At 56.0% G+C, this 9,974-nt stretch overlaps 3 protein-coding genes across 3 annotated transcripts; 2 read left to right on the forward strand and 1 right to left on the reverse strand.

Annotated features, from left to right (window-relative positions):
- Positions 1-1,293: 1,293 nt before the first annotated feature.
- MYCGRDRAFT_97237 (uncharacterized protein) lies at positions 1,294-4,270 on the forward strand (the record flags this gene model as incomplete). Its single annotated transcript, XM_003847998.1, has 7 exons — positions 1,294-1,420; positions 1,544-1,663; positions 1,715-1,807; positions 1,861-1,983; positions 2,417-3,862; positions 3,922-3,969; positions 4,173-4,270. 7 exons carry the CDS (start codon positions 1,294-1,296, stop codon positions 4,268-4,270), a joined length of 2,055 nt encoding a protein of 684 aa, XP_003848046.1.
- A 467-nt stretch (positions 4,271-4,737) lies between these two features.
- On the reverse strand, positions 4,738-6,834 carry MYCGRDRAFT_14514 (uncharacterized protein; the record flags this gene model as incomplete). Its single annotated transcript, XM_003848002.1, has 3 exons — positions 4,738-5,567; positions 5,601-5,709; positions 6,637-6,834. Coding segments are annotated over 3 exons (1,137 nt in total), but the record flags the coding sequence as incomplete, so codon positions are not given.
- A 362-nt stretch (positions 6,835-7,196) lies between these two features.
- MYCGRDRAFT_111575 (cdc 10 like protein) lies at positions 7,197-8,558 on the forward strand (the record flags this gene model as incomplete). The annotated part of the gene is made up of 3 exons (XM_003847999.1): positions 7,197-7,525; positions 7,608-8,170; positions 8,223-8,558. 3 exons carry the CDS (start codon positions 7,393-7,395, stop codon positions 8,556-8,558), a joined length of 1,032 nt encoding a protein of 343 aa, XP_003848047.1.
- Between the last annotated feature and the right edge of the window lie 1,416 nt (positions 8,559-9,974).

The following is a 9,974-nucleotide window of genomic DNA, read 5'->3' on the forward strand; positions in this document are numbered from 1 at the left end:
TTGCTCGCTCGAGTGCAAAGATTGCCAACTTGTGCATTCCCTTCAACGAAGACCGCCAACGACTCTGCAAATCTTCACGCCGCCCTCACGATCTCGTCTTCATCCTCAAGAACTCAGCTCTTTGAGAATAGATCTTTGGTTCATGCGAGAGCAGGCATGGCACAGGCATCGAACCCTTGTCCGCGGAGAATCATCCGTTGAGGCCCAGCTTCCGCGTGCACTAGCAAGGAAACCGACTGCGCAAAGCTCGGTCAAGTCCGCTTGTGACTACCGTATTAGTCTATTAGAAGAATTGGGGGCCTGAAATAGGATTGTGAACCATGCATTGTGCGGCGACTTCACCGATCTTCTCTGGTGCCACCCTGCTCTGGTAACATCAACACAAAGGCTATCGGCGGGACTTGACAGCAGCTTGACGAGTCGTCAGAATCCATGACTGAGCACCAGTACAACTTGTCGACGCAACGGCTTTGCGAACCTTGCGTCCTTGGCAATCGATGCGACCCTCTTCACCTTCCCTGACCCTTCAGCATGAACGCCACTCATCCCCGAGAATCGAGACGCACTGCCACCTCCAGATGGTAAGAATGCAAGTCGAACGTTCAGGAGAACCGCTTCGATCTTTCCTACCCTGTTGACGCCACCTCGACTTGTTCGCTGCGACTGCGGCTTGCCGATACGAATGAGACGGAGTTGCGGTTCGTGAGTCTGCGATGGCCACCTTCAACACGAATGCTACCATGGCCGAGATGCAGCACCACCTGTCGATGCAACAGATCAGGGATATGCGCACCGTGCGTCTCCAATCGCCAGCTTCAACACGAACGTTACCATCGGCGAGATGAATCGCCGCTTGTCGATGTAACGGATGTGTGCGCCGTGCGTCTGCGATGACCAGATTCGGTCGGAATAGTCCCCGTCGGCGACATGGACTGCAACGTTTCGGTGCAACGCACATGCGAATCGTGCGTTCGCGATAGACTTCTTCGACGAGAATGCTGTCCATCGGCGAGGCCGACCGCCACCTGTCGACGGGTCTTCCTTGACAACCTTCAACATGAACGCTCTGCATCGGCGAGACCGACGGCAACTTGTTGTGCCCATGGTGGAGGTGGCGCCGACAGCATCGCATGCTCGCAGCAGCGTTCGTGGGAAGGCAGAGGTATAAGAGCTTGAACATCCGCCGGCTGTTCGTCCATCTTCATCTCATTCACAAGCATCCGCATCATTGACTGCATTGCAATCCTGCCGGCATCTCATCACTTCGGTACCACAATCTTGCCTTGCTTCATCATGCCTTCATCAAAGCACTTCGACACCCAGCTTGCCATCCGCAGCATCTGGATCATGGCCGTACTGTTCGCCGGCCAGGCGATTGCTGCACCCGTTCCTCTACCGGGCGCGATCGATTCCGTTGATGGTGGACTCCAGCCGATCCTCGAAGGCAGCTCGACTATCATCCCTCGCAATGAGCCCGGGCACTCTTGCGTCACGAGTGAGCAGGGTGGACATCCTTTCCGAGAATGTTGTTGACAATTGACAGACAGCCCGAGCGGAGGATGTGAGGACGAGGCAGTCGTCGAACGCAGCTCCGAGGAGCCATTCTCCAAAGACAGCCCGGCCCTCATCCCTCGCAATGGGCCTCACCACTCCTGCACCACAAGTGAGCAGATTGTACATGCTCCCCAAACGTAACTGTGCTAACAATTGACAGACAGCCCGAACGGAGGCTGCAAGGATGAGGCAATCCTCGAACGCAGCTCGTCCATCATTCCTCGCAATAAGCCTGGGCACTCTTGCGTCACAAGTGAGCGCAGTAGCTGTCCTTCCCGCTAATGCAGCTTTGCTAACAATTGGCAGACAGCCCGAACGGAGGCTGCGAGGATGAGGCAGTCCTTGCACGCAGCGTCGACGCAGAGCCACTCGTCGAAGAAAGCGCGGCCATCGTCGCTCGTGCTGCCCCTGGAAACTCGTGTCTCTACAGTGAGTAAAGTACATACCCCTTGCAAAGGAGCCTTTGCTGACGATTTCAAGACAACCCGAGCTACGGCTGCGCAGCGGAAGCGGAAGCGGGTTCTTGAAGTTCTTCCTCGTTCGATGCACGTAATGAGATAATTTTGCTGCTGAGTGGAGGGAAGGTGTGCTCAGGTGCACGTCATTGTTGATTGCGGGCGGTATTTCCTTGTGTCGGGATTTTCGGGTGTCGGGGTATACAGGCGGGTTCGCACAACTGTTGCCGACCAGCATTAGGTCGCGCATGATACAACTGTCTCTCCAAATTTTATGTTCTCTCCATGTCGTTACCATGTCGGCTGCCTCGTCCAGGGTATCCATCCATTGAGACGCCGTCGGTCGTTGCGCGCGAGAACAGCCCTTGAAATTGACAAAGGCCGACTTTTCTTTGTTGAACATGCAGACCAGATCCGACTTCACCGATCCGGCTTTCGGCTTTCGTCCAAAAGCGGTAGAGTCAGAACAAAGGCATCACAAAAGGTCCAGTCCATGGCATTGTCGCCTTACAAGAAGCATGGCGAGGCCATGTTTCCGGCGTCCTCGCTCTTCCAACTTTTCGACCACGACGCACTGCCACACACTGCCACACACTGCCGCGCAGAACTCCTCCCAAAAATGTCTCGACGCACGACCCACCATGCACCAATCAGAGCCACAATCAGAGCTCATACACCTGCCTACGGCCCTCCCCCACCAGAACCCCTAAACGACCAAGGCGAGCGCGCCTTCTTCTCCCCAGAACATAACGCCTGGCTCGACAACCTCTACGGCTGGCCCGCCGGTTCCGCCTTGGGGATCTATCAAGCCAACGCCGCCTTACGCGAAGATGCACGCCGTCTCATCGATGCAGCGAATATGCGCAGTCCGCCGCAATACGACGCAGTCGTAACTCCAACCCATGCCGGTGATGGCAGTTCTGAGCTGGATGGCAACGATCCAAGTCCACCGCCAAACTATACCCGGTTTGAAGTCGCTGAGAGGAGAGTCAACTCCGCTCCACGTAATCGCGAGAATTTGCCGTTCTATCGCCCCGACGCACCGCGCGGGACGAGGATGTATCATCCTATGTGTGAAGGCGCGGTCGTGAGCAATGGACCGGGAGTAGCGCCGAGGTGTCAACCACTGCGCGAACTTCCTGGGGAGATACGGTATCGTCGAAACGCCCGGTCGAATGGAACGCAGATTCCAGATGATGTGCCCACGGGTTGGAGACTTCCAACTGGTTGGAGAGCGCACGCTGCGGCGGTGAATCTCGAGATTGAACGCGAGAGAGAGCGTCGTTCCGGCGTTGGAGTGAATTGGCTGGAGCAGCTGGGCAATCCAGTATACAACCCGGGCAATCCAGTGTACAACCCGGATCAGCTGGGCAATCCAGTATACAATCCTGAAGATCAAGCATTTCTCAGAGAAGAGCAGACTCGCTGGGAAGCCCGCCAGGCACGCCGTCAGGAAATTGTTGCGCAGGAAATGGCGAGACATGGCATAGCAGAGCTGCCGCAGGAGGACGGTGCGGAACCAACGTCCGGAACGCCTATTACCGCCTCCATGGCAGACGTCTTGCGCCGCCAAGCAAGGCATCTGGAATATTATGACCCCGTCACCCACCTCCCCCGTGTGTCGGAGTATGAACGCTTGACTGGCATCGCTCCGTTCGGGCGTGGGAATGTTCAACCGTCCCAGAATAATATCTTCGGCAACCCTCCGCCAGCAACGCCGCAAAGTGCCTTCGCGGGAGCTTCAAACCAAGGAACTCCTCGAGGGGGATTGTTCGGTCGATCGCCGAGCGTTGGTCAAAGCGGACGTCGAGTCACGTTCGCTGAGAACATTGCGGAGGAGCCGCAAACTATTGGTACCGCCAGGAGGCCTTCGGGGATCAATACTCCGCTGCATAGTCTTTTCGATCCTCAGCGCAATCCTCCTGCGACGGCGACGGCGACTTCGAATCACTTTGTTTCGGTGAGCCCACCGTCTTCCAGCGAAGGGGATGAGGAGATGGAGAATGGGGACGTGGCCGCTCGGACGGTGGTGCAAGCTGCGAGGGATGAAGTCGCCGGAGAGACGAGCCAGGAGGATTCGGACGATGAAGACCAGGAGCAAAGCCCGAGAAGCGGGACTATGGCGAGGACGGGGCTTAGCGATGCTCCTGTTGGTAACGTCAGGATCACGAGGAGGTCCCTTCGTCTTCGAGGAAGGGGAGGTTCTCGTGGTCGGGCGAGTGGTCGGGGTCGTGGGCGCTGAGGTCGTGAGGATCGGCTAGATCGTGAGGTTCGGCTGCCTCAGTTAAAGTCCTTGCTATAGTCATCACTCATGTAATTCGCAAAATTCGAAGCGTACCAACCTCTTTCAATGCAGAGCATCTCGTTCGGAAGGTAAGCCCAGCCGGACTAGGCATGCAATGAGGAGGGAATTGGCCGGATAACATTCGCTGTATTTCTGCATTTGCTGCTTGTGCGCCGCTCTGTCCGAGATTCATACTCTTTCTACGCTCGTCTCGCTCGTAGATCCTCGAATGGCTCTTTCGACGCCATGCAACGGCCTGCTGGAAGCCGTGCTCGATACAGGCGCTCTTGAGATGTCCGATGTCCGGATCCGGTTTGACACTTCCGCTTCGAGGGACTTGGTATTGCCCAGTCATGGGGCCATGCGCGCATCGGTTGAAGAGAATTCCTTCCGGCCCAGCGACTTTTGGTCAGATATCCTTCAGTTCGTCCTCTTCCCTCATGTCCCACTAGCCTCCCGATAGAACGCCAACGTCTTGCCCGCACCCGCCGTGACAAACACCTCATTGCGCGCCGTCGGAGAATGCCAAAGCCACTTGACGCTCCACAAGCACTTCTCGCTCTCCGTCTGTGTAGCCACGCACTCGCGTCTCTCCACACTCCAGATCTTTGCCTTTCCATCGTATCCTCCGCTTAGCAAATACTCCCCACTCCAATTCCAATCCAAGCTCATGATCCACGAACTGTGACCGGTGAAGTTGGCGACCTGCTCACCACTCTTTGTATCGTAAAGCGCAATGATGCGGGCGTCTCCTGCGGCGGCGAGGTAGCGATTCGCTGGGCTGAATTTCACCGCGCGGACGGGCTTGATCAGACCAGAGAGAGAGTGTGCGAGGCGGCGGGTGGCGTTGTTGAAGATGTAGATGCTGCCGTTTTGGTGGCCAGATGCGGTCATCTCACCGTTGGGAGAGATGTCGACGCTCATGCCAAAGGAACCTTTCGTTTCGTATTCGGTGAGCTTCTCTGGCGGCGTGTCGTTGGAGGTGATCGTGGCGGTGGTGTAGACATTGATGCGACCGTCGGAAGTTGTGCATGCGAGGTATTGTCCGTCCGCACTGAGTGCTGGTGCCCAATGCTCGCCTGCTTGTTTGACGTCCACCTTCATGCTGCCTTTCTCTATCCACTCGCCCTCTTCACTGCACTGCCAGAGCTTGACATCGCCGCCGGAGAAGCCTACGCTGGCAGCTACGGTCCCATCGAGAGAGGTGCAGATGTGATGGCAACCCAAGTCGTGGGCTTTGTCGAGGGTTTGGACGAGAGGGTATGGGGTTTCGTCTTCGGTGCTGTCGGCGTGGATGGTCTGGCCACGGGTGCTGAAGATCTTGATGCTGGAAGAGCCAGAGGCGGTGAGGAGGTGTGAGGGTGTCACGGCGAGCGAGAAGATGTCTGTGGGATGCGCATTGGGCAGCGTGATGGTCTGGAGATATTGTTTCGACTGGGAGGAAGTCAGTCGCAGAGTTCAATGCAGCAGAAGTGCTCGAACATACCATCTTCGGGAATTGCTCACTGTTGAAGTGTTGCGCCGAGCGAAATGAACTCACGGAATGCTCGGGAGTGAGGATGTGCGAGGATGAAGCTGAAGCAGATGGAAAGTTGAAGATGAGGTCACGATTTGGGTGGGGCCGATTTTGCTAAGGTACACGTCTTGTACGCGCGAACACATGATGAATTATCGCAAAGAGGACTCTGTATCGATCGCTGAACCAAAATGTGAATGTTCTCTCATTCGAAGCCGCCTCCGTCCTCACAGCCGAAGCCTTGCTGGCTGGATACGGAGGCGAGACCCAGACATAGGCAATGTCCTGGGATTCTAAAGTGCTTCGACGGTCTCCCCATCCGTCGCAGTCTCGACCTGAATGTCCGTGGTTTGGAGCCGCCAATGCTGAACCACTCCATCTGACCGTCCCGCACGCGCTGAGGGCGAATAAGGCGATGAGGCGCTGAATCCAGACTCGCAGCTCATAGTCGTGATTCTCTCGTCTCCGTGCACTGTGTCTGCGAGCGTCAACGGGCCAGATTGCATGCCTCCAAGCGCTTTCCACTTCATCACTGTATTCCGCCAGTGTTCTGCATGCTGCTGCTACTATGGCCCCCCTCATGGCTTGGTCTGAGGTTTGCCGTCCTCATCAGGTCTCGGCTCATTGTAGTAGTCCTCCCAAAGCAGCGGCTTCTCGCCCCAAAGTTTCCTCGTCTCATTTCGCTCCTCGAATTCCATTTCTCGTTCCTCCGCAAGCTGCTTCTTACTCTTGAATCCGTTGCTGAACCATTGGCGGATGCCTGAGACAATCAGGTCAGATATGCTACCAAGTTATCAATCTATCATTTCAAGGCACTCACTTTGCACGCAGTATGGACACAGAATATGCGCTCTTTTCAGTCTCCCACATGCGCTACATTTGTTCAACGCCGTCACGTCTTTCAAGGCCTTGCCGGCCATTTGCCGGTGTCGCTTCTTCATGTGACTCGTCTTCTTCTTTGGCACAGCTTTGAGCAGTCCATCCCAGATGTCTCCCAGTAGTGCAGGTATCGGTATGAGGGCGGCGGGTAATAGACTGGCATTGAGGCGGAACTCTTGGACTTGTCGAAGCAGTGGGATGCGGTGGTTGGCGGATTCTTGTGGTAAGAGGCGTGAGCGGACAACGGGTAGGAAGGCCGAGAGGAAAGAGTTCGAGGGCGCGCGAAGTGAGGCCATGGCCAGGATGCGACGATGATTACGGTGTCGTCGATAATCGCTCGGAATGGGCAATGATCAATTGTCTTGCGGTCTTCAAGTCTTCAAGTCTTCAAGTCTTCCTCGCTTTCGTGCCAAGGCCGGAATCACTCCCGCCATTGGCTCGCGCTTCCCCTTTCGGTCCCTGATTGAAGCTTTGGGCAATTGGCCGCACTTTCCAACACCCCCAAAGTCTCCCTCTCCACCGCGAGACCATCCACCGCGACTTCTCCCTGCTCGACATCGACATCGACATCGACTCGACCACCTCCACCAACATCATCGCCGCCGACTTCCGCTCCAACACTACCACCACACCCATTGACGGGCATCCACCGCCGCGACCGTGACACGAGCACCACAACCTTCACTCCCTCCTCACTTCACACCATGGCCTCCGCTATGCACGCGCAACCGCCCCAGAGCGTGTTCCCCAAGAGCCACGTCGGTTTCGACAGCATCACGACACAGATCGAGAAGAAGCTGCTCAAGCGCGGCTTTCAGTTCAATGTCATCTGCGTGGGTATGTGCAGACATTCCATCCACAATCCAATAGCCATTGGAAATTCTTCCTCAGCATGCTAACACGAATGCGCCTCTTCCAGGACAGACCGGCCTCGGAAAGTCGACTCTCATCAACACCATCTTCGCCTCGCACCTTGTCGACAGCAAGGGTCGCCTCGCTCCCACCGAGCCTGGTCGCCAGACCACCGAAATCCACCCCGTCACCCACATCATCGAGGAGAACGGCGTGCGCCTCCGCCTAAACATCGTCGATACTCCTGGATACGGCGATCTCGTCAACAACGACCGCTGCTGGGACCCAATCGTCAAGTACATCAAGGACCAGCACAGCGCCTACCTCCGAAAGGAGCTCACCGCACAGCGCGAGCGCTACATCCAGGACACCCGCATCCACTGCTGCCTGTACTTCATCTCGCCTACCGGTCACGCTCTCAAGCCAATCGATATCGTCGTGCTCAAGAAGCTGAGCGAGACAGTCAACGTGGTTCCTGTCATCGCCAAGGCCGATAGTCTGACCTTGGAGGAGAGGCAGATCTTCAAGGACCGAATCAAGGAAGAGTTTGCATTCCACAACATTCGCATGTACCCATACGACAACGAGGAGTATGATTCGGAAGAGGTGGCCATGAACTCTCAGATCAAGGTACGTGCACCACTCCTGGCCAAAAGACATTGAAACTGACACTCCCGGCCAGTCCATCATTCCCTTCGCCGTCGTCGGCAGTGAGCGCAACATCAACGTCAACGGCAAGACTGTGCGTGGCCGCCAGAACCGCTGGGGAACAATCAACGTCGAAGACGAGAAGCACTGCGAATTCGTCTACCTCCGCGACTTCCTCACCCGTACCCATCTCCAGGACTTGATCGACACGACCTCGCAAATCCACTACGAGTCCTTCCGCGCCAAGCAGCTCCTTGCCCTCAAGGAGAGCTCCGCCCAAGTTCACCAGGGTGGCAGCCGACCAATTTCTCCAGCAGCGGATCGCGAGCTCAGCAGGCAGAGCCAGCGCATGACCATGAACGGGTACTAGATGAGATTGGATCCCTGCTCCTCCTCCTTCTTTGCCCTTCACGTTCAACCTCACCTTGCTACCGATCCGCTGATACCCACCTACCTACACACCCGCAACTTGTTAATGTCAAATCTTGGAGCATATCTTAATCTCTTCCCACTCTGTCCCGTTCCTGTGTCCCTTTCTCCACTGCATCATGCCCCATCAATCGCATTCGCCTTGCTAATTTGATCCTTCGCTTTGCGTTTCAGACCAGCCTCTGCCGGTCCAAAGCCACCGATGTCTGCCCCGGGCACGCACACTCGCGGATTCGCCAGCCAAGGGTAACTTGAATCACTTTCCCATGCTCTTACCAGTCCGCACATTGTGTCACTTGCTGGACTGTTGGCTGAGTATGTTGCGAGCAGATCACAGCATCACTTGAGTGGACCTCCGGGCATGAGTGGTATGCATCCACATCGACGCAGTGGAAGCGATGGCGTTGGAGCGCTGGTCAAAGGCTTCATGCCGCAGATCAAGTGATGGCAAGTGACGGGTGCGAGACAAAGGGCGGTCAGGTGCAACGATGAAGCATGTTTTCAGACGAGTGGATTTGGATTTTCTTTGGTATCTCTGCGCAGCGAAAGCGTCTTTCGAGAGTCCGGGATTGGGTTCGATGATGATTGCAGTGGAGTGCGGATAATCCAGGAATGAATTTCAATGCTGACAACGTTACTCCTTTCACATCCCTGGAATCATTCCGACATGTTCTTCGATCTACAGCCTCATCTCACGCGATTCTCCCAATGCTGCACAACCATGAGCACTGCCGTTCACTCGCGTTACTCGATTGAGGCATCTCGCCGCGCCTGAATAATAACAAAGTCCGCATGCTGTCCCTCTTTGACTTTCACACAAGCACTGGCCGTCTTACCGCCTCACCTGCCACGTAATCTATGCCACTCGCTCCTCCGGCGATCATCGAATGTGGTCAGCCTCCGGAGGGAAAACTGCAAGTCTGAAATCCTCCGATCGGCAGAACCTGGAGCCGTGATCACTAGCGGGAACGTTCCTGCAGTTTTGACTCGGTCACACTCGGAGAGACATTGGATTTCTGGAATCCTTGCCTCGATCGGACCGGAATGCTGGGATCTTGCTCGATGTGGGCGAACGGAATCGAAGGCGAAATGGATCGAAGTTTTTCTAGCATTGTCCTCAATCGTTCGAGTCCATGCTGCGAAGTCCATCATGTCATCGATAGCTGAGCGGTGCTGTGACTGAGGTCGCTCGCAAGGCCATCCCTCTCCGGACGGACGAACATCCGGGGGCACGGCAGCAGCCGCCCTGGCTTGATCGGAACGCCGGCAAGGGTCTGGACTGGGCTCAGCTTTGGCTTTGACCTCTCAAATGAGCCGCTGAGACATGGGGGTGAGGGAGAAAGCCAAATCGGCGCGA

This window comes from Zymoseptoria tritici, chromosome 12, assembly GCF_000219625.1.
Source record: "Zymoseptoria tritici IPO323 chromosome 12, whole genome shotgun sequence".
NCBI classification, from domain to species: Eukaryota; Fungi; Ascomycota; class Dothideomycetes; order Mycosphaerellales; family Mycosphaerellaceae; genus Zymoseptoria; species Zymoseptoria tritici.